The sequence below is a fragment of the Drosophila miranda genome, chromosome XR, assembly GCF_003369915.1.
Source record: "Drosophila miranda strain MSH22 chromosome XR, D.miranda_PacBio2.1, whole genome shotgun sequence".
Lineage (NCBI taxonomy): Eukaryota > Metazoa > Arthropoda > Insecta > Diptera > Drosophilidae > Drosophila > Drosophila miranda.
In genome coordinates, this window is record NC_046674.1 from 12,302,871 (window position 1) to 12,326,670 (window position 23,800).

Genomic DNA, 23,800 nt, shown 5'->3' on the forward strand with positions numbered 1-23,800 from the left:
CTCTCTCTCTCTCTGTCTCCCTCACTATGTGTCTGTCCGTCTACACGCACTACACACACTTGTTGGCTGCCTTAATGGGTACACGGACTGTGGGTGGGAATGCAAGCCATTTTCCGACCAGTGTTTGACCAAAATTATCCCACGCTGTCGCTTTATTTACATATATACATATGCATACGGACAAGGTCGTGCGAAAGTGACACATGTAAATGCGAATCGGAAAGGAAAGGAAAGAATAGCGCGAAAGATAACAGCACAAACACACAAAACAAAACGTGGATATGGAAACTTTTGCGTGACGAAGCTTTTGATATCCTCAGAGTTCGATTGTTGCTATATACGCTGTGTGATTTAGTCATATGTATTTAATTTATGGCTTTAGTGTGTGACCCTGCATTTTAAAATGTTTGGTAGAGCTAAGCTATTTCTCACTAAGACTTGTTCCCGTAACGATGGGTCCAAATGACTGTTCAAATTTATAATACTCCATGAAAGTTAAAAAAAGCACGGTAAGAGCAAAACACGGAGCCGAAAGACACAAAAACGGTGCAAGAACGGGGCAACACAGAAACTCGCGAATGATTATTATTTGACACGTTTAGAAATTAGTTTGAAAAATATTCCGCAATGTAGAAGACTACAATACCAACAAACGCCGATGCAATATTTGGATTAAAATTATTCTGTCGTATTCTATCGATCGTCCGTTATGTGAGCTGCCAACTTAGCTCCCAATATTGTGGGTTAAAGGCCTCTTAGGCGGGGCAGCAGCAATGGAAACTGCATTTGACATACGATACAGCTACATTATTTACATACTGATGTGAATGTTTATCTTTTTACAAATAGAATTTATTTTAATTTCTGGTTGCAATTCTTTATATAGATTTCTTTATTCAACCAAATCAAATTACATTTGTTCCGTATTAGTTCAATTAGTTTCCTAGCAATCAGTTTTGTTAGTTCCATAGCAGACAGCATGGCTGATTTTATAGCAGCCAGCCTTAAGGCTGTTAAATTGTTAAGCAGATTTTGTGGATTTTGGATAAAAAAAGTGACGTCACGGTAAGTTACCAATGCAGTTGATAGTACAACAACAACAAAGGATACCACCAGCCCAGCTGTAATAGTTCCTCGCTGATAGTTTTAGAGCCACTCATGTAACTGACTTTTTCAAATGTAGTTCAGGCAATGACCACTGATCTATGCGTAGGCGCCACTTACCCATTAAAAAACTAGAGCGTAATATTTCTGAATACGTTGGATTACAATTTTCAAATTTATTAAAAACAAACTATCTATCGTGTCAGGAAAAACCCTCTGCGCCACTGTATATGCAATCTGCGGACATAAATTAAGCTACTGAAAGGCACCAATACAAACAAACCCATCGCGTGAGGTCTAGACATTTCTATTGAATACGAACACTTCTATAATGAACGTGTGATCTTGCACATATTGTAAACTGTTTTGTTTATACTTGATGAATATTTTCATTGTCATTGACGATATTTATGGAGGGAGATTACCGGAAAGAGGAGTCGTAAATATAAGCAAAGCTAGTTTATCAGGACAAGACTCTCCGCTTAACTCTATTTTCGTACATTTGACTATATTAGAGTTATTTATCATTAAGTGACCATCTTCAGATCCCATTTGAAGAGGTTCTGATCTCATTCATAAACTCATCGGAAGTCATGATTAGTAATCGCAAAAGTACTCACGCGATCACTCAGTCTGGCCGAGAAATGTCTTCCTATCTATCCCTCCTTATCTGGCGATTTCTTTAAAATTTAGATTATATATGACCCACTACATCGTTGTCCGATTCTGATATAAATGCTTTCCCAGGGAGCCGGAAATGCACAAGTTGTTCCCACAACAAGAAACTCGCTGCTGTGCCCGCCGCCCCTGTCCCTACGACGGCAGTCCACTCCCCGACTGGCTGCAGTGCGTTGACTTGCAGATCATCCACAACTCCGAGTGCGTCAGCTACTACGGCATCGGCACTGGACTGGATCCGCGACCACACTGGCATTGCCTATTAAATAAAAATCAATTGTGAAGCTATTTCTGAAATGTGTTTTAACAAATCGTTGTTTCTTAAGCTCGAAACTTGTAGATTGCAGGTATAAAACCACAAAAAAGAAGCGTTTCCGACGGCATAAACTGTGTACATCTGTACTGTGTACTACTATAAGAGTATGTACCAGTATGAGAGTATGACCATAAAATATACTTTTCCATTGATTTATTTTAACATCGCCCTTCCTGAGTCGTTGGTTCATTTTCTATGGGCAACCAAACTTGGCACTAATGCCCCCTGGAAGACAACGCGAAAGGACGATCCGTTCGTTTACCTTAAGCACGGATACGATCCCATACTGTTAAACATTATAAACAACGATACAGACAGTGGCTGACGAGACTATCCCGTCCTTTAGGAGACCTGACAATATATTTCGTATGTAGATACGAATAAATATTATATAGGCGATCGAATCCATATGTATGGATCGAAGTCAGATCTCTTTATCATTTAGCTGCCAATTGAATGATCTCCACATAGACAACTGAGTAATGCGCTTTTTCAATTCAATTTATTTCAAACATTTTTAAAATTTAGTAAGAAATTCCAGTGTGGTCGCGGATCCAGTCCAGGTGGTAGGTGACGCGCTGGAAGCCAGCCGGATGACCGGCCTGGCAGCCTGCACCGGACACCCAGTTGGTGACACCGACCAGCTTGCTGCCGTCGTGTGTGACCAGGGGGCCGCCGGAGTCGCCACCGCAGGTTCCCTTGCCATCGACCACACGGACGCAGATGATGTTGTCGCCGACAGTGCCGGTGCCGTAGTAGCTGGCGCACTCGGAGTTGTGGATGATCTGGAGATCGGCGCACTGCAGCCAGTCGGGGAGTGGGCTGCCGTCGTAGGTGCCGCCCCAGCCGCAGGCCACGGCCCACCACTCGTTGTAGTCGTTATAGCGATCGTTGTAGCTGGGAAGCTCCACCTTGTTGACCATGTGCCAGAAGTCCACATGGGGGATGCGGATCAGAGCGATGTCAGCGCTCGAGTGCGAGATGAAGTTGCCATTTCCGACCCAGTGGGTGTACTGGGCGTTGGTGCGCCAGGTGGCACCGAAGTAAACCGTCACGGAGTCAGCATTTCCGATGCAGTGCTCGGCGGTGAGGACCCAGTCATTGGCGATGATGGAGCCACCGCACCACCAGCCGCCGCTAAAGCCCAGGCCAACGGTGTAGGGGGCCTTGCCCTCCGCGGCCGCGTAGCCGTTGGTGATGCGTCCCTCGATCTTGGAAACCTTGGGCAGATCCTTGGGGTGGACCACGCTCTCGTAGGCCGAGGCGGAGGCCACAGCCAGAGCCAGAATAGTTATGAATACCTTCATGTTGCAGATACAACTTGTTCTTCGGTGACTTCCACGGCCCCTTTTATACGTGTGAGGATCGTAAAAACTGGCTCTGATGTTGTCCAGATTAAGAACTTGGCCAAGATAACTGGCGAAGTGCAGTACTAAATCAAAGACTATCTATTACTAGATTATTCCGCAATATCTGGGGCCATCGACGGCGATGGAAGTTTATTCCGGGTGTGGAATATTGTACGTTGTGGAGTGTGGTCAAGGGGCGGTAGTGTAGTCGCTCCCAAACGTGGTATCACGAACTTTGTAGACATTTTTGTGTGTTTGAGTTTGAGAGCCAGTGCGAAATCGTCATCGACATTTTGTTGGGGAATTTTCCGCAAGATTTTCTGTGAATACTCTCTCCTCCCCAGGAAATCGAAATAAGTCATTGCATTCCCCGTGAATAAAGTCAATCAAAAAATTTTCGAACAGTTTTTTTTTTTAAATAGATTTTGTTTCTCTTTATTGTCATTTCTTTTTTGATGCATTTTTCGCCTGCTTCAATGGATTGGACTTTATTTATTTTATTGTGATGCTTCTTGACTTTGAGAAAATCTGTGTGAGTGCCGCCCGGTGATCGGGTCGTACCCTAAATACATACAATACATACAGTACATATAATAAGATATAGGGGATATGATCTGATGGTTTGCTGCCCGGGATTGTATGCCCTACGTTTCTGCATAGTCATTGTCGTTTATCGTTTATCGTGTACATCGAACAATTGTTTACTTATTTACAAAAAATTAATCGATAAAAATGCATCAATTTAATGGGGGATTTTCGCTTAGTTCCCTTTTTTCTGTGTCTGTTTCCGTTTCCGTTTCTGGGTTTGCCGGGCCAATAATTTAAATAAATTAGATTAGAAAATTCCATAAAACTAAACTAAATGAAGATTGTTGTTTGTGTGTTTTCGTGTGTTCGTGTGTGGGTGATAGAGTAGTGTGGTTCCTTTTGGGCATGAAGGTACAAAAAAAATTAGTTCGATGGTCGGGATGAGTAGAATAAATAATCGAAATGGGTGTTTGTGTGTGTGTTTGTGTGGGGGGATATGGGACTTTTAGGGATGCGTCCAGTGGCTCAATTGACAAACATCACTGGCTCAAAGGGGGGAGCCCTTTGATAGCAAGGTGGCAATTGGGCGTGGCAAGGGCGCAGCTAAAATCATAATAAATAAATAAATAATTTGTTAAAAAATCAACTTAAATGCTAGGCAAAAAATCGTCTCGAATATGCGGGGGTTGTGCGACAGATAGTGTTGGAAAGCTCGAAGAATAGTGTGGCAAAACGTTGCAGTCGGTGTTGGATAATTGGTTTCGGATCCCTATCCTATGTCCCCTACCACAGTGGCATGGGGCGCTGCCGGGCCAGATATCCGGGCAGGCTGGCAGCAGTTGGGGCAGGACAACCTGCAAATAAGGAAGAAGATCAGCGCATTAGACACCGTGCTATCCTTGGGCATTTCTCGAGGTTCACTTACGACACACGGCACAGGTCTGTTCGTCGGTGCCATCCCCGCATCCATCGCGTCCGGAGCACACAATGGCCGTAGAGCGGCACAGTCCGTTGCTGCAACGATGCGGACAATAGGCGTCCGCCTCGCGGCGTCCACCACCCAGAAGCCCACCCGCCTCGATCAGACGCATGAACAGGCTGGGCACGGACCGAGAGCCGCACAGATGTGGCGGCTCGTCGCTGCCATCCTTGCAGGACACAATGGCGTTGCAGTACTCGTACTCCGGCAGGCACTCGCCGCTCTTGCAGCGGAACGTGTGCTCGGGACAGGCGTTGCCGCCCTTGAAACTGCCGTCGCATCCCAGCTCATCCTCGCCGTGGGGACACTGCTTGCGTCCGTCGCAGAGGGCGGCGCGGGAGATGCAGCGACCGCTGCGCTGGCAGCGGAACGACTCCGTGGGACAGGTCTGGTTCAGGCGGGCATTGTGGGTGCACTCCTCGTCGGAGTCATCGTTGCAGTCGGCGCGTCCGTCGCACACAAAGAACCAGGAGATGCAGACGCCACTGGAGCGGCACTACAGAGGATATCAAATGATTAGCTTCGCGAGATCTCTTAGGGATTCAGTGGGGTGGGATGCTTACCTGGAATGTTCCCGGACTGCATCCTGTCCTCTGGGCACTGCACTGGCCTCCGTTCTCGCTGCTACCGGCACAGTCGCAGACTCCCCGTCCATTGCACACCGTGTGGGGATCCGAGAGCTGGCACTGACGATCGCTGCTGCAGGGCAGGCCCAGGGAGATGGCCTCCAGGCCGAGATCCACGCGCTTGCGCAGCTCCGATCCAGGTTTGAGCAGGGACGAAGAGAAGGCCGGCACCACTGGCTCGGGTGTGGGCTCATCTGAGGGCATCAGGGGCATCAGGGTGGTAGCCACGGGGGCAGCGGGCTCCATTAGGGTCACACGGCTAGCCAGGCCCAGCATCGTCTGGGTGGTGATCTCCACGATGTCGGCGGGATTGGGCGTAGCCTCCTCATGGGCGATGGGATGGGAGGCAGGCTCCTCTTCGATGTGGTTGCTGTCCAGCTCATGGATGCCATCGGTGACGGTGGTGGACTCTACAATCAGGTTGTCCGACTCGAGCTCGTTGATGCGAATGGGCTGAGAGTGATCGCTGAGGTCGAAGGGGAGCTCCTCGGGAGACAAGGTGTGCTCCTCTTCCTCCTGCTGCTGCTGCTGCTGCTGCTGCTCGTGCTGCTCCTGTGTCTGGGGTTCCTTAACGGTGGTGGCTTCCTCTGGAATCGATTCGGTCTCCTGCTGTTCCTCTGGATAGAAGGTAATCAGCTTCTCTTCATCCGCTTGCACCTTGGCATCCGTGGTGGATTCCTGCTGGGGCTCCTCTTCCGCTGCTGCCTGTTCGGGAATGGGTGTGGCCTGATCCTCCTCCTGCTCTTCATCATTTGCTGCCTCCGCAAAGAGATCTGGAATGGTGGGAACTTGCTCCTCTGTCTGATCTGGAGCCTGGACCTGCTCGACATGCACCTGATCGTGTGTTTCATCGGCCTCTGCCACGAGATCGGGAATAGCCTCTTCCGCTTGGGCCTCCTCGTTATCCTCGTTATCCTCGTTGGCCTCTACCATTGGCACGGTCTGGGCGGGCTGCTGGCCGAAGGGCACTGGAGGAACGGTGCTGTCTCCCTCCAGCATCAGGTCGCTGAGGATGTCGGCAATGCTCTCGCTCTCATGGAACTTCTCCAGATCTTGTTCCTGGTCCTGTTCCTCGCTCACAATCGCACTGGGCTCCACACTGATCTGAGGGGCCACAGTGGACTCGGCGGTGTCTTCATTATCATCGTCGTTGGATGCCACCTGTGCGGGAGTTGTCTCTGGCTCTGTCTCTGTTTCTGTCTCCGTCTCCGCTTGGGTGTAATCCGCCTCTTCAATGACAACTGGCTTGGGCTCGTCCTCCTGCTTGGGCAGCTCTTGGAGGTGCTCCATGCTGGTGTAGTCCATCTCTGGCTTGATCAGCTCTTCCTCTTCTTCGGGGACAACATGCTGTGGCTCTGACTGTGCCGCTGGTTCGAGTTCGGGCTCTGGAATAGTTTCTTGATCGACATTCGGTTCGGCTCCTTGGATGATGTTATCATTTTCGTTTTTGATGGTTTCCGTTTCATCTTTCTGGCTTTCCGGCTGCTCCTCTGCACTTTCACTGCGTTCGGTGTCAGTTTCGTCTTGGACTTCGGTTTCCAGATCCGATGATGGAGTGATCTCTGTCAGAGCTTCGCTGGCTTCCGGCTCAATATCTTCGGGTGTCTTAATTGGCAGCTGTGCTACATCTTGATTCACATCCACCTGCGACACCTCATCATTAGCAACGGCCTCTGGCTTTACTTCTGCGTCCTTCTCTGTCACTGATTCGGTTTGCAGCTCTTCTGGGCTCTGCTCTGCCTGTGCCTCGGGCTCTGCAACTTCTTCCGACACTTCAGGCGTTTTAATTGCATTTGCATTTTCCTCCACGATCTCCTCCTCTGCCTCTGCCTCTGCCTCTGCCTCTGCCTCCACCTCTGCCTCTTGCTCCACCTGCTGCTGTTCAGGCAGCTCTGTGGCGATCTCCTCTTGGACATTAGAAATTTCTGGTTCACGGGGTGCCGCCTCTGTGGTCTGCTGCTCCTGCTCTTGCGCTGGCTCTTCCTCTGGCTGGGACTCGGCTGGCGCCAATTCATCATCATTTGTTGGGTATGTCAATTGTTCGTGCTCTGCTTCGGTGATTGCCACCGTCTCCGTCTCCGTCTCCGCCTCCGTCTCCGTTTCAGTGTCTTCCTCTGGCTGTTGCTTCTCCTCTTCGACTGGTTTCACTTTGATTTCTTGTGGCTCTGTTGTGGCTTCATCTGCATCTTGATGGATCTGCATCTCTTCCACTGGCTCGGGCTCTTGGTCTGCCTCTGCGTCTGCCTCTGGTTCTGGCTCTTTCTCTTCCACATTCTCCTCCTCCTTCTCAGCCTCGATCGCAATCTCTGGCTGTACCTGTGCCTGTGGCTTTTGGTCTTGATCTTGATTTAATTGATTGGCTTCATTTAAATCATCTTCGCCACTTGTCGGCTTGATGTCGGCGCTTTGTTCTGGTTGATCGATTTCAGTCTCCGTCTCCGTCTCCGTCTCTGGCTCCATCTCTGCCAATGGCTTTGGCTCTGGCTCCTCCTCTGGTTGCTGCTCTGGTTCTGGTTCAGCTTCTGTTGCTGGCTCCATTTCTGCGGCTTCGGTTTGTGTCTCTGGCTTCTCCACCTCTTCCTCCTCCTCCTCAGGCTGTTCCTTTTCCGCTTCGTTTTGGCTTTCACTCTCTGGTTCCACCTTTGCCGGCACTTCGATCTTCAGCGCTTCTGTTGGCTCCTCCTTCTCCTGCTGATCGTCCATCTGCTTGGGTGGGACCTCATCATTAGGCACTGCCGTGGTGTCTGGCGTCTCCATCTCATGATCCCCCGAAGCTTGATCATCCTCCTCCTCCTCCTCCTCTTCAGGTACCTCTTCTTCTGTCACCTTCGTCACACTTTCAATTTCTGCTCCGCTAGCTACAGCTCCATTCACGGGTATCAATTCCTCGTCAGCCACTGTCTGGACTGACTCCTGGTCGTCTTCATCCTGCAGCAGCGTCTGGGTCTGGGTCTGGGTCTGGGTCTGTGTCTGCGTCTGTGGCTGAGTGGTTGCCTCCGCATCAGTCTCGCTCTCGGCCTCAATGGGCACCACCTCATCAACATCATGATGGTCTACTGTCTGTGGTTGCGACTCCACCTCTTTGTCAGCCTCCATCTCCGCCTCCTCGACGGGCGTTTCGTAATCGAATTTCATGGTATCGTCGACGGGCGATGAGGCAATCTCTTCAGCCCCCGAGGCCTCCACAGCATCCTCGTCGGCTTTAATGGGTTCGGGTGCGGGTGCTGATGCCTCGTATTGGTGTTCGGGCTGTTCTCCCACCAGATCGGGCCTGCTTTCGTGCTCCTCTGTATACTCCTCATCGATCTTGTAGGGATAGTCCTCGGTGGGGCCGCCTTCCGTCTCCTGCTCCACACCGACGCCATTCTCGGTGGGCACATCGGCGGGTGTCAGCAGCTGTTGGACTCCAGTTGTCGCACCATCTTCAGCTGTGCCATGCGATGCTGCCGCAGCAGCAGCAGCAGCTTCTTGCTGTTCCTTTTCCGCATCCTGCTGCTCCTGCTGCTGGGTGAGCTCTGTCTCCTCGTGGGCCATGTCTATGGCCTCCAGCTTTTCGCCATTGTCCAGCTCGGAGATCTCTGGCCTCAGTTTGGCGGCCTCGCCATCGTCTTCCTCCAGGGTCTGCTCCTCCACGCTGGCTGGCAGCTCATCCTCCAGCAAGATTGGAGCAGCAGTTGTGGTCGTTGTGGTGGTGGGTGCCGGAGTTGTCGTTGTGGTAGTAGTGGTTCTCCTGGTTGTGGGCTCTGGGGTGGTGGTTGTGGAAGTTGTTGTGGATGTCACCTTCTCCACCTTCTCCACCTTCTCGACGGGCTTCTCTTCCGCTTCATCATCGGCGGCTGGGGCCAGGCAGAGACCGCCGACCATCTTGGCGGGAGCCGTGCACTGGCAGCGTCCGAACAGATTGGGGATCAGGAAGTCGCAGTGGGTGCGAGTGTCGAACATTTGGCAGTGGGCGTGGCTGTAGCAGACGGCGCCGGGGTGGGCAGCTGCACGAAGAAGAAGAAGAAGAAAAATTCTCATGAGATTTTTGCATTTTCCGCTTCAAGATCTAATTTCTTTATTCTTTATTCTTTATAGATGTGTTATTAAGCTAACCGTAAACCGTAAACCGAACTCCGCCAGGCCAAGCACCAAATGCATATTAAAAACTCATCATCATCATCATGAGCAGCAACACCCCAACAACAGCAGTTGCAACTAGCAAGAACGTTGCAGCAGAATCAGTGCAACATCTAAGAGTATGTGCATACACATACGAGTATGTTGCAGGCACTGCACTGCACTGGCACTGGCCCACAGGCATTAGACCACCTTCGACAGGCCTAATAACCGTCAATAAAGTCAACTGCAACTGCATCAGCCTCGACTCAACGCATGCGTTCCTCTCAAAAGAGAGGAACGAACGTACGAACGAACGAGCGAGCGAACGATGGTGACGTCGCCCATTCCCATTACCGTTCCTCATCAGCATTCCACTCGCCTGCCTGCTTGCCTGCCTGCCACCTGCCACCTGCGTGTCTGCCAGTGTCCCCCACTGGAATCTCAGAGCTCTCTGACTCTGACCCACTTTCCGGACTAGCTACAGCCTAAGCCAAAGCCACAGCCAGAGCCAGAGCCAGAGCCACAGCCGCTGCCTCAACTTGTTTTCACTTGTTTCGTTTTTGGTGTGGCAGGCAACTGTGCAACTTGCAACCTGGCGACATGCCATTTACCATTCAACCATGGCCACAGAGCAGCCAAAGACAGCCACTGAAGCAGGCAGCAGGCAGCGGGCAGCAGCCACCTGCAGTTGCCCTTAGGGCAGTGTCTGGTCTGCCGTTTCCCCCCAACGATTCACACAGAGATTGGCCGGAGTTTGGCTAGAGTTTTGGCCAGGAATGGGAGATCATAACTCTGTGTGTGTTTTTTTTGCCCTTTCGATCAACCCTCGAGAAAATCCTCATCTGCCGAGGGAATTTCATTTGGGGAATCTTTTCCATTTCGGGCTCCAAATCCAAGCTGAAGTCAAACGTTTTGTCGGCATTTCACCAAAGGCTTTTACTGGCCTGGCTTTTAGCCGGCATTTTGGCATTTGGCATTGGCCATTGGGGAACCGGTTAAGAGTTAAAGCCGAAGCCGAAGCTGAAGCTGAAGCTAAAGCACATAAAAGGCATACGGCAAACGTGGCGTATACTTAACGAATGCACCGCCACTGACACTGACACTGACTTTGACTCCTTCTCCCTCTCCCTCTCCCCTCTCCTTCTCCTGCTCTGACTCCGACTCTGGCTGCGGCTGCGCTGTGGCTGCGGCGACTCCAACTTTTGCCATTCCAAATGCGAGTAGCTCAAACGTGTCTCGCTAGAGTTTGACACCAATATGGCATCCACATCCACATCCACATCCACAACCACGCAGAGCAAAGACCAGGAAGAGAGGGGCCATCTCTCTCTATCTCTTTCTCTATGGCCATAGATGGACCCAAATGTTTGACTTCATCTTTCACTTTTATATAACAGAAGAAGGAACAGCAGAAGCAGGAGACCATGGGACCATCCTCTCTGCTTTGACCAAAAACGATGATCGATGTGCCACTCCCCCTACTCTGAGGCTGCCCCCAGAGGGTGCATGTTGCTGCTGTTCCTTCTGTTGCTGTTGTTGCTGCTGTGACAGGTTGCATGCGAATTGCTGCACGACTGCCATCTGCAACAAAAACCTAACCCACTTCGATTACTCTTCTAGTCGCTCTGCTCTGTTGGAGCACTGCTCTGGCTGCCACCGCGTGTGAAAATTGCCGGGGCCTCTGGCGGGGGGGGCTCTGCTGGAGATCTGCTGGAGGAGCAGCCAGCATCATAAACCATAATTCCCATCAAAATCAGCATAAATTATATTGAAGCTTCCATGTGGCTCGATTTGTCGCTGCCGGTGGCCGGAATTGCAAATCTGTGTCAACTGCCAGGCCCCGCTGAATGGCTGGCACGCACAGATACAAAGACAGATGCAGATACAGACACTTGTATCTGTGTCTGCGCACAGCAGTGCATGCTGCGGCATTCCTGCGGCTTTAATAAGTCTATTTATGCCGCCAACTTTCATTAGTCCCGCCAATTGTAGCCGCGACAATATCACGAAAGAGTCGTATCTCCACCAAATATGAGCCACACAAATCTGTAGAGGATTCTTTGTTTTGTTTTTGTTTTGGTTTTTTGTTGTAATTAATTGAGGCAATTTGCATGAAATGAAAATGCTACCTGGCGCGTTTTCCTGCCATTATGAGTTTTCTTATTGTTTGCGGAAGTGCCTGGCCGAAAAGTTAAAGTGCTGCCCCACCAGCTGTGGTGGTGCCACTGCCCACTGCCACTGCCACTGCCACTGCTGTGGTGGTGTTCCACATAATTTGCATGCAATTTGGCATTTGGCGCAATTTAGTTTCAAATGGCCATTCATTCTGGCCATTTCTGTTTCTTCTTGGCCGCAAATTAACACAGTTTGAGGCTTTTTGACGGACTCTTTTGTGGGTCATGCGAAATGAAATGGAGTTAATTTTTTTCTTCTCTTTTTTCGGTAGAAGGTGTCGCAAGGGAAAGTATTTTTCCGCATTTGGGTTTAGCAGAGGATGGATGGATAGATGGATGGATGGATGGCTCTGCAGAAAGTGAGTGCGGTTAATGGGAGAGTGACAATGTGTTTTTTGCTTTTCTCTCTTATATAATGAGAGAGTCTAATGGTTTCCCACAGAGAGCCAGAGATAATCTTTACTTATCCCCCCCCTCCCCCGGCACCAAAGAAAACTAACCAAACTACTGATCTTTGGATCACTTTTTACTGCAAGTTTGTTTGCATGAAACTGAGATCTCGATCTCTCGCCTGACAGTTTGCCTCTGGCTCTCCAGCATCTGCAGCATCTCCATCTCCATCTCCATCTGCAACTGGAGGCATCTTCTGTCTGTCTGTTCATTATCTGCTGGATGCATATACTGGATATACATACTCTTACCAGCACTCGTACGTGGCATACTTTTTCCCCCTGAGCTCTCTTTCAAACGAGCACGCCAACGGGCTGATGGGATCGTGGGGTGGTGGGGTGGTGGGGCTGTGGGGAGTATGGCCGTGGCCTGCCCCGAGGGGAGACCATGGAGTTTGTCATACGAGGGAGCTCATAAAGATCGCTTTGCTCTGGAAGGAGGAAATGTTCTTATTGTTCTTTCTGCCTCGTTAAAAAGGCCACAAAACAAAAAACTAACACAAAAAAAAACAAAGCAGGAAAGAAGCCCGGGCCAATCCCGGTATGGGGCGCCTCGACTTCGATGGGTTAAGGTGCATGGGAAACTGGAACAAGTGGCAGTTTGCTAACCGAATGCCACCGAATGGGGCAGAGGGGCTGCGGTAGCGTCGGAGTCGCAGTCGGAGACTCAGAGACAGAGACAGCCAGCGAAAGCCTGACAAGCTCACAAAATCTGGCACACCACTTGCTTCACTTGACCCAAGAGAAAGACAGACAGAGAGAGAGAGGTAGAGAGAGAGAGAGAGAGCGAGATGGAGATGGGATAAAGTGAATGGTCGGAGGCCGTGCCCATTGCCAAATGTGTGCAACATTTTTGTCAACTGCAACCAAAGTTGTGTCTCCAGCTTTGGGCTGCTCCTCCTGGTTTCTGTCTGTCTCTGTCTCAGTCTGTTTTTCTTTCCCTGTCCCTGTCTCTTTCTCTCTCTGAGAACTAATTGGACTTTTTCTTGGACTTTCTTTTGCATCATTGCATTGGATTGGCGCTTAATCAGTGCAATTTAATTACATTTAAAACCAGCAGCCGCCAGTCGAGGCAATTAGGCATGTAAAGTAGCGACAGAGAGCGAGCGAGAGAGATGGTACACTGAGAAGAGACACACAGAAATAGAGGGAGAAGGAGAAACAGAAAGAGAGAGAGAAAGATAGAGACAGAGATATGCCAGATACAAATCAGAAGCAGAGGCTGCAACAGGAGACACAGAGCTCGCTCTGTGGCAAATGCCAAGGATAGGATTTTCCTTTGGTGAAAGGTTCATTCATTTCATTCCGCTGCCATTGTGTTTTTTCTAACTATTTTTTTTTTTTTTTTTTTTGGTGAAAGTATCTCATAAATGAATGCCTGCTGCCCAACTGCCTGCCTGCCACTAGCTGCACTTGCCACAGTAGTCGCTTGCAGCACCTGACTTTGACCACACGCTTCTTGTCATTAAAATTACTTTTAATTAAATATGAAGCTCACTCTCGGCCAGATGTCGCGGCACGCCCCCCTTTCGGATATATAGAATTCCATGGCTATATAATTAAGTCAGAAGAGGAGAAAGAGGGGAGGCGAGGAGAAGGAGAAGACGGAGTTGCTGCCACAGCAGCAACAGTTGCAACAGCAGCAACAACAGGTGAATGGCAATGACACGAACTGTAGAAGTTGCACCATGTCCATGATCGTGCCTATTTGGTCTCCTTTGATCGTGTTCCTGTTTCTGGTCTCTGGTCTCTCTCGCTCTCTCTCTCGCTCTGCTAAGGAGCAGTACAAAACAAATGCTGATCAAGGAGGGAGGGCTCCCTCTGCCATATGGCCTCCTCTCGATTCTTGATTCTCGATTCTCGATTCTCGATTCTAGTCAACATTCATTCTAATCAGATTAACGCCACTTGGCGCCAATGTGCCAAAAGGATGTGGAATTCTCAAGCTAGATGCCGATCTAATAGGGCTACAGGGCTGGAGACCCACGGAAACAGTGAATGCAATGGGAACGCTTTGAAAATGTATCAGTGATCACTGTGATAGTTGTCGCATTTGTGCTTCTCCAGGGAACTGAGGACCTATTTATAATAGCGATTGAAACCAAAACAGAACTGAGTTCTGCTTGAAATCTGTGTATACTTTTCAGAGCACTACTGGAAACCAATTAAAAATAGTTCCTCTTCTAAAGATGGTTTATTGAAAAGTTACAGAATGGGATCAAGAGTTCAGATCTCTATCGATCATTATTTATGGAATGGTATGGCTTCGGTGTGTAGAAGATTCACGCAAAGCCCCATAGACTTTCCCCAGTAACTTTTGTGATTCATCTGTGCCCAGAATGATTCAACCAAAGGCCATTTGCGTCATATGCGTCACTGCCTCTTAGCCAGCCCTCAGATCAGTTGCAGTATCCGTATCCACAGATGAAGCCTCGAAGTATCTCGAAATGTATCTTTCACACATCTCGCCATAGCAAACACCAGGCACACACACACACACACCATGAATGGAGAGAAAGAGATCGAAGATGTGGAGAGTCAAACATTTACATTTTACATTTGAGGTTCTGCTGCTGCAGTGTGTGGCCGTGGCGGCGATTTCTAGCCAGGTTGTTAGCCAGTTCTTGGAAAATTAACCAATTATGCGTATAATTAGTGACACGATTGTCTGGTTAGAGTATCTCTGAGATACTATGGAGGCTGTGGGGCCATTTTCATTGCTCTTTCGTTATTGCATCGCCTATTGTTATGGCCATGTTAATTGCCTGTGTCAAGTGGCAGAAAAGTGCGGCTCTGAGGCTCTGAGGCTCTGAGGCTGTGCGGCAGTGCGGCTGAAGAAAGGAAAACTCTGCGCTAACGAACAAACTCTGCAAACAGGAAATGTTGCTGCTGGCACAAGGGTGGCTCAGTAGATGCCACATTGCGTGACATTCCAAACGAAGAGAGATAGAAAAATGATAAGCAATCAAAGAGATGATTCTTTTGTGATTAGCCTGCATCGCATCTGCGGCCAGAGCTGCGTTCGTTTATTGCAACAAAACAAAACAACAAACAACAAACACCGAAACGAACAGGTAATGATATTATTAAGAGTTAATTTTTAATGTTGCAACATCGTGTGGTGTGGTGTGGAGTGCAGTGGAGTGGAGTGTGGACTACTCCAGGCTCCCCGCTACCGCGCCCCCCGTTAGGGCCACAAGAGTTGCTGGCCAACGGTCGCCTGATACTTACGTCCCAGACAGGTGTGCTTGCGGAACTGCAAGAATCCCTCGACGCAGCGGCATGCCCCATCCAGGCAGCTGCTGTTGGCCACCTTCATCGAGCACTGCTCGCTCAGCTGGCAGTCGCCGCCTAAGAGTTGGGCTGTGGAAACGAGACAGAGACAGAGAAACAGAGTCAGAGTCAGTGTCAGAGAAATGCATCCAAGAGATACGACAGAGTGAGAGTCGAGTTGTGTTAACGGTTCTTGGGATGGACAAACATATGGACAGTCCCCTCCCTCCTCATCGTCCACCCCATTGTTTGCCCACAAACAGGCAAACATTCTTTAGTCCAATGTTTGCCCATGTCCCCATGCGACCGCTCCCACTCCCGCTCCCACTATACTCTTTGGAGCCCAGTGTTTTGGGGCCATTCAAAGATTGACATTGCCTACTTACATGACAAACAGCGCTTGGAATTCAGTTGAACGAAATATGGCGCACACTCGCAGTAGCCCAGGGCCGAGCAGCTGGAGCCCTTGATGAAATCTGTACAGTCCATATCATGCTGGCACTTGTCTCCGAGCTCCAGGGCCTCACTCCTGTGCAGCACTGTGAAGATGATGAGCAGCTGCAAAAGGAGGAAGAACAAAGATTTCGGGGATTAATAAAAGGGAAGAATATTGAGTGCATGAAATGTGGCAGATCAATCGAAATCGATAGAAATACCCCACCGAAAGGTTAACTGAATGTGACAGGTAGTTTTCATCGATAATTCCAAGAGAATCTATAAGTTTGGCAGAGCTTCCACAGATTTCTTCTGTCTATACACCTAGTATTCCAGTTTATTTTGCGGCACTTCCAAAGGCCCTTCTTTATTATCCAATTTAAAGTGAATAAATCCCGTATTCAATTAGCCTGGCATAAGCTATGATTAAGTAATGCAGAAAGACCCTAACTTAACAGAAATGAGCCAACAAATTGGCCAACAACATGGATCTTGGCCACAACTCTTGTCAGAGATTCTCCGTCCATCACCATTAAGCAAAAAAAAAAATAAATAAATAAAAAACAAATTGCTCGGATGCACGGAATATTCGTAGCCGACAAAAGCCACAAAAAACTGCTCTAATCGGCGGTAATCGGCGCAGTCGCTGAGGTCTATTTTATGAATGAAATACCGCATGGGTATACGAGTAAATGTATCTGGCAGATACATGTATATTCGTATCTTTTGGCTGCTTGTGTGTGTGTGTGTGTGTGTGTGTGTGTGTGTGGGGCACAGACACAGTTACCGCAAGAGAGATACGTTATAGATGCTATAGCGATACGGAGTCGCAAGTTGTAAAACAAAATTAACAGTTGCCTGAACACCAAACACACGCCCCAGGGGCAGGGAGTAGAAACACTGTGGCAGAGGAATACTTGGGATCTATAATTAAACAAAAACAACAACAAAACCGAAACAAAAACCAAGGGAACCTACTATCCAAGGAAGGCGGAGAGCACTCCATACGCTTCGTGCTGCTGGATCTTTTCTTGTTTTTCTTTCCTATTTTGCAGTTAGAACGTGTGCTGTGCTGTGCTGTGCTGTGCTGTGCTGTGCTATGCTCTGCTGTTGGCTAATAAATAAGCTGAAAAGCTGAATTTTGTGGCAGAAGAGAGTGCAATGTACTTTCTGCTCATCGCGAATGAGCGCCACACGCCATTAATTATGGCTCTGGGTCTTGGGCTCTGGGATCTGGCTCTTGGGCTCTTGGGCACTTGGGCTCTTGGGCTCTTGACTCTGGGGCATTACCTAACCGAAGCAGATACAGATACAGAGATACACAAGAGTTGGGTAACTGGGTTTCGGTTTCGGGTTCTGTTCTTTTGCATACTAGAAACAACGGTACTCTCCTCCTACATGCCATCCCCTCCCTCTGTCGGCGCTCCACCGCCTCGGATTTTGTTAACGCATTAAATCCAATGATTACATAAAGTTTGCGTTGGGGGAATTTCCCTGGTCAGCCCCAGCCCCATCCCCAGCAGCTAATTGGTAAGAATTCTCCAATTTGGATGCCAATTCCACAGTCACGCAATCCGAGACGCCTCGGCCCCACCACTGCTCTTTCTCTCTCTCTGCAAAATTGTACAAGTTGAGACATTAAAAGCACAGTTACTCGTTGAATCATAGGCAGGAAGGGGGCAACTTTGTTGCCATCAGAAGAATCCTTTATCGCCATCGCTGATTGTGACAAATGAAGATGTGCATCGTATCCCATGATTCCTGGACAAGTAAGTACTTTCCGGGAATTACAATCATTACAGATGTGTACTCGTACTTGGAAATTCTTGGAACCAAAAGATATTCGAGATCTTTTACAGCGATTGAAATGAATATGAATTTGTTATCCAAATACCATTAATCCATCTTTAAACTCGTTCGCTGTTGCAGCAATTAACCATTTCTATAAATATTTGTAGTTCTCAGACAAAAGTGTTTTATTTTCTAGACTTTGAAGATCATTTTGCTGCTCGAATAACACACAGATTTACAGCACTCCAAGGTGCCAACGATTGTTAAAGAGCCATAAGAAAACACTCAATGGATCACTCATGAGATCAATAGCAAGAATACAAAACAAATGAGAGCCCCTCGATGTGGGTAAAAGTATCTCGGACTGAAACAGAAACAGAACCTGAATCCAAAGCCAATACGAATGAAATGGAACCGTTCAGAGATCTCGTCTCAGACTGAGACTGAGACTGAGACCGCGCGATCAGAACTGGCGGCATCAATAAAATGTCAATAAAGAATGAGAAGAAATTGTTTAATTACGCTTTCAAGAGGCTTTCGAGCACGAGATACTCGTAGAATGGGGAGAGAGGCCAATAGAGAATGTGCCCCATTAGATTGTGGTGTGGACTGTGGAGTGTGGAGTGTGTGTGCCTCTGTCTGTCTATTGACCCAATAAATAAAGGCCAAGTTACTTTCATTGCCAGCTTATTGTTTGGCCAGATTTGACAACCTTTTCGATGGGGCCAGAGGAGAGTCCACTCGAGTCCACTCGAAAAGGGGGGAATATGCAGAGATGTACAGAGATGCCTGGGGATGTACAGAAGAGGGTACAGATTCAGGCACAGGTACAGGCTAATAGCCGTCAGGCCGTGTCCACCCGGCCATTTGTAATGCTCCGCCTGGCCATTCATCTTCCATCTCTTGGCCAAATGTCTCGGCCTGACCGTGCAGATGGTCTTTAAAGCTGCCAAAACATCATTCATCAAGCGGCCGAAGAATGCATCTCTCCTCCGGATTCTCTGTTCTCTGTGGGTTCTCTCCGGTTCTCCGATTCTGTGTCTTGGCTTATTTATTTTTCTGTTTTTGGGTTTATGGCCAAGAATTTTTACAATACGCGGCTGTCGGTCTTCTGTGCTAATGAAGACCCGTTGCCGTTGCAGTTGCAGTTGCATTCTGTTGCTGTTGCTGCTGCTGCTGTTGCTGCCCGTTCGGTCATTGTAATTTAGAATCGTAAAAGAACAGCAAGAACAGCAGCAGCAAAAAAAAAGTAAATAATTTTTCGTGTTTTACAAATTACTTTCGTACTTTTTTTTAATGATCGTCGGGCGCCAGACTGTCTGCTGACCTTTGGCCGGGCCAAATGCAGGTGGAGCAGTCTCCAAGATGGAGGCCCAAGATGAATGCACTTGAGGGGCTTTGGGGCTGACCAGAACACAGATCCCAGAACCCAGAACCCAGAACACAGAACATTGAAATGGATAAATTGTTTGTTGGCCGAAGACAGAGCGTGGTAAGCCCCCCAAGCCCTTGCTGGGATTACAGAGGCAAAGTTCTTCTGCTTTGAGAAGATATGAAAAAAACCCATCGGATTATCAGGAAAAGTTATGGAAAGAAAAAGAGAAACACACAAAGAGAGCCGCTCCACAAAGGCCCTAAAACATTATAAATTCCATAAAATTTCCGCAACTTCCTTTCTTTTTGTTTCTTTCTTTCCCGCCGCTAATGAATCCATAAAAAGAGTCAACCAATTCAATAGAAGCATCTATTTATAGGCAAACTAGTTCCCAGCGAGCGCGCACCGAATGGAAGGAAACACTCTCTACGAATAGTACACGTACCCATACCCATACCCCGACGCATACCCGTCCCCTTACCCATGCCCATAATAATGATTAAGTGTCGGGCAATGAAATTTTATGAACCAAATAATTCATTCACTCCGAGTTAATGCAGCGCCAGAGCAGAGCAAAAAGAAGAGAATAAACTCCCACCTTTTATTAGATTAATTTGCCCACATTACTCTCGGATTGAAGAAGTGAAGCGAAGAGACCCCCAACCGATGGTACATCATCAACATCATCATCATCATCATCCGCAGACGATGAAGAGCATCATCTGCTAGGCGGACTGCCTCCCTATCCATCTATCAGCTACAATTTGACCCAATGGCCGACTTCACAGCTCTTTAAACAGAAAGAAAAGAACTCGCGCGCGGCCCACGATTAAAGTGCCAAAGCAGGCAGCAGGCAGCAGGCGGCAGCCCACACCAGAAAAGAAGAGTTGTGCCAAAAAAAAAATGATTGTAGAGAGCTGTTGCTGCTGCTGCTGCTGCTGCTGCTGATGCTGCCATTAACAATGGATCGACGGAGCAGTTGACAAACATTTATTTCGTATTTGTGGATGCTTTTGTGGAGCAATTTGAATTGGCAACGCCCTCAAAGGGGGTGCAAAATGGGAGTTGGGTTCACTTACCGCTAAGAGCCGCTTAACCGTAAAAGCGTTTCCATTGAGCATTGCGATTGTTGCAGGTTGCTTTCTCGCCGCTGCCGATGCTGACGCGGACGCTGCTGTCGCAGTCGCAGTCGCAGTCGCTGTCATTGTGCCGCTTCTTGAAGCTCCCAGAGAAGCGCTGCTGCCTCGGGGATCTGTTGCAGTTGCAGGCCAAAGAAGACTCTCTTTTTGTTTCTGTGTGTGGCTTTCCGTTGAGATCTGTTGAGGTTTTTACTGGTACTCCTCGTTGCAGTCGTTAATATATGGTTTTCCTTTTTTCTCTTTATTTTTTTTTTATTTTTTTTTGCTGTGGAAAGGAGTCGGGGATTTGGTTTTGGGAAAACTTGACTTAAACTTTTGAACTTTTAGGGTCAGAAACGGAACGAAAAACGGTGGGGTTTTTCTGCCGTGTGTCTTTTTCGAGGGGGCAGTAAAGGAAATGCGCCCCACAAAAAAGCCAAACAGACGAAAAAACAAAAAGAACGAAATAATAATAATAATAATAATAATTTCTGTTTTTATTTTTTTTTTTTTGCAGTGGGATGCAGAGGGAACAGAGGTGAAAGAGGGAACTGAGGGGACAGAGGTGGGAATAGGGGAAAGGGGGAACCGGGACCGGCCGGCTAGTGGCTCATACGCCCCTCATTCGCATTCAGTTGGGGGCATTCGAGCGGTGCGCGCTCCACTTTAAAGCGAAAGACGGCAGACGAAAAACGAAAAACGAAAGACTTAGGCAACGAACTCGCCTCAAAACGGAGTGGGGAGGGAAATGCGGAAACCCCGAAAATGGGAAATTAACACCTGAACGAACTCAAAGCGTATTCCGTTTTCGGGTTTCCACCTCTCCCTCGCCCTCGCCCTCGCCCTCGCCCTCACCCTCTCTCTCTCTCTCTCTCTCTCTCTGTCTCTCTTTTGCTATTTTCACTTGCTGTGACGACCTTTGTCTGCCTCTCCCTCCCTCTCTGCCATTCTTTCGCCGTCTTGGTTTTTCTTGTGTTCTTTTTTTTGAATTTGGGCAACGTTTTTGTTGTCGCTCGCTGCTGCTGTTATAAAATTTCATTTTATTGCAATGCATGAGTCTGGGGTCCCGTCCCTGGTGTACCGCTCGGATCGCTGTCGACTGGGTCTTTCTCTTGGGTCTGTCGTTGGGTCTGTCTCTGTCTCTGTCTCCGTCTCTGGGTCTGGGTCTGAGGTCTGAGAATGTGGCGCTCTCGGGGGCATTACCGTTATGCGGTGCTGAGAAAAAGGTCTATAAAACATCCATCTCCCATCTCCCGCTTTTTTATAACTTAATAAAAAAGACATAGAAGGCCGGAGAGCAGAAGCGCAGAGACGTTGCTGAAGCTGAGGAAAGGGCCTCCAGAGTTCAATTTAAATTGGACCAAGGGGTGCACAGTGGGGTGGGCCTAAGAATTAGTAGATCTCCCGTTTTAGTGCTCCAACCATCTCTCATGCTAATTCCGCCTCTGGCCTTTGGTCACGTTACAGCCGTGGCGAATGGGTGGGTTGGTTCGTCTGGGAAGAAGATTACGACTATTTGCATTTGGTCAGCAAAAAGGGTAAGCCCCCAAAAGGCGTAAGTTCATGTGGGGCCAGAAGGTGATGTGCGTGGGCGTTACTTGTGGATTGGAGCCTTAAGACTGCAGCCTCTAGCCTGGGGCAGGGCAAACGGTTCAATTGCTGACCCACTCAGCAGGCGAGGAGGCAGGTCTGAGGGGAGATGGGAATGGAAATGGAGATGGAGATGAAGATGATCTCCCCACAATCGATCAGCATGTGCAAAGTGTTGCGATGGCTAACCGCAAAAACTGAAAGGAGGCGGAGAAGCAGATGGGAGCCCCGCTCTGGCAACATTTTTTGTTCGCTGCTGTCGTAGTCGTCGCCGTCGCCGTCGTCGTCGTCGTCGTCGTCTCGGTCGGTCTATCGGTCGCTGGGTCGTCATCAATGCCAATGCACACAGAGAGCCCGGGATGGGGATTGGGGATGGAGTCGGGACCGTGTGGCAGTGGCCGTGGCAAGAACGCCAAAGAGAACAGAACCATCTTAGACACAAGGTAAAAAAAAGCAGCGCGATTTTTGCACCGTTATGCACCCAATATGGCGGCAGCACCACAAGTGAGACAGATAGCAGGAGGAAGAGAGACAGCGCGCGAGAAGAAGAGGGAGACACACATGTGGCTGGAGTTTAGCTGTAGCTGTGGCTGTGGCTGTGGCGGTGGCATGGACCAGGCCTGGGCCTCACTGTGCATCTGCATCTCCATCTCCAAACTGGCCAGAAGACTGGGGACAGGAGTGCGCTGCACTGTCTTCACTTGACTGCCTCTCCTGCCACTGCCACTGCCACTGCCACTGCCACTGCGGCTGCCAAAGCCCCACCAACTCCTCCTCCTCTTCCTGGTAGTGTGTTTGTCTATCTGGTTGTTTGCTGTTTGTTTTCCTTACGTTTTACGCTTTTCGTAAAAAAAAAAAACTTCGAGTGTGTGTGCATTGAATGCGCAAGAAAACAGAAATTACACAGTCGCCCAATGGCCGCGCCTTAGTCCAATTCCCGATGCCCGATTCCCCATTGCTCCTTCCAGGTGCCATTCTGGCCAAAAAAAAAGAAAATAAAAAACAAAAACTAGAAGCCTGGACATTCCACAGCCAAGTGTTAAGCAGGATCAATGACTGTTCCACACTCAACAAAAATTACTAATCATTTTTTTTGATTATTATTATTTCGTCTTGGTTTTTTTTATTTGAGTATTTTTTAGCTACCGTTTTGATTTGCACTCGCGCCGCGTAACTTGATCTTTTTTTCAGATTTTCATTGAAAATTTCAAAATGTTTTGCTTGGCTTTTGCTGTTTTGGGGTGTTTTTGGTAGAGCCAAATAGTGCAAAGTGCAGCCACACTACACGAGAAACGTCTGGATCGGATCGGGTCTCTGAGCTTGGAACGTCCGCACGGGTACGATGGTCAGCACGAACTGAAGAGGAGCCCGGCCAACGACGGACTTAAAGAACTAAGACAAGCAGCAGCCAAACCGCAGTCGCCACCAGCAGCGCGCCGACGTCGGTGGCTTAAAAGCTCTCTTTTGCTTAGACTAAAGTCAAAGTCAAGGCAATGGGAAGCCAGGCGGCTCGCGCTCAGCTTAAAACGAAGCTTTGCCAGACACGACAAGTGCCGACGATGACTTGGCTTCGTCGCAGAGCGTGTGGTTGTTGTTGCTGCTGCGTCTGCTGCTGCTGCTGCCGCTGCTTTTACCCAAGATGTTTATATTCGAGGTATGGCATAATCCCGATCTTCGAGATACCTAATTTTAGATTTGTTAGACTATGGCATAATTATTTTCGGTATTATGATATTTATTTTTAATTATTTTTGGTAATTAAGTACAAATACGATGAGAGCACTTTCCTCGAATACCTCACCTTGCATGAATACACCTTGCGCTTACTGTTGCTGTTGTTGTTTCTGCTGCTCTCCCTCTGGCCGCTGTTGCTATGGTGGTGGCCTTTGTCGCTTCTTTTACTTCTTCTTTGCT

The 23,800-nt window shown here is 48.6% G+C and overlaps 2 protein-coding genes across 2 annotated transcripts; both read right to left on the minus strand.

The window, feature by feature from the left end:
• Positions 1-2,581: 2,581 nt before the first annotated feature.
• Positions 2,582-3,426, minus strand: LOC108165521 (serine protease 1). Its single transcript, XM_017301578.2, has one exon. It carries the CDS (start codon positions 3,403-3,405, stop codon positions 2,623-2,625), a length of 783 nt encoding a protein of 260 aa, XP_017157067.1. The 5' UTR covers positions 3,406-3,426; the 3' UTR covers positions 2,582-2,622.
• A 426-nt stretch (positions 3,427-3,852) lies between these two features.
• Positions 3,853-23,288, minus strand: LOC108153430 (titin). The gene is made up of 7 exons (XM_017283432.2): positions 23,033-23,288; positions 20,258-20,582; positions 15,964-16,135; positions 15,536-15,667; positions 5,518-9,566; positions 4,901-5,450; positions 3,853-4,829 (listed from the first exon to the last, which is right to left on the minus strand). The coding sequence occupies exons 2-7, from the start codon at positions 20,381-20,383 to the stop codon at positions 4,759-4,761; spliced, it is 5,100 nt and encodes a 1,699-aa protein (XP_017138921.1). The 5' UTR covers positions 20,384-20,582; positions 23,033-23,288; the 3' UTR covers positions 3,853-4,758.
• Positions 23,289-23,800: the final 512 nt, after the last annotated feature.

What these genes read in the sequence shown, in the direction of transcription:
- LOC108165521 (XM_017301578.2), bottom strand. Translation starts at nt 3,405, where the DNA reads ATGAAGGTATTCATAACTATTCTGGCTCTGGCTGTGGCCTCCGCCTCG.
- LOC108153430 (XM_017283432.2), bottom strand. Translation starts at nt 20,383, where the DNA reads ATGACAGCGACTGCGACTGCGACTGCGACAGCAGCGTCCGCGTCAGCA. An exon ending in CGGTTAAGCGGCTCTTAGCG is followed by an intron (nt 16,136 to 20,257) that starts GTAAGTGAACCC and finishes CTCCTTTTGCAG; the next exon opens with CTGCTCATCATCTTCACAGT. An exon ending in ACAGACCTGTGCCGTGTGTC is followed by an intron (nt 4,830 to 4,900) that starts GTAAGTGAACCT and finishes CCTTATTTGCAG; the next exon opens with GTTGTCCTGCCCCAACTGCT.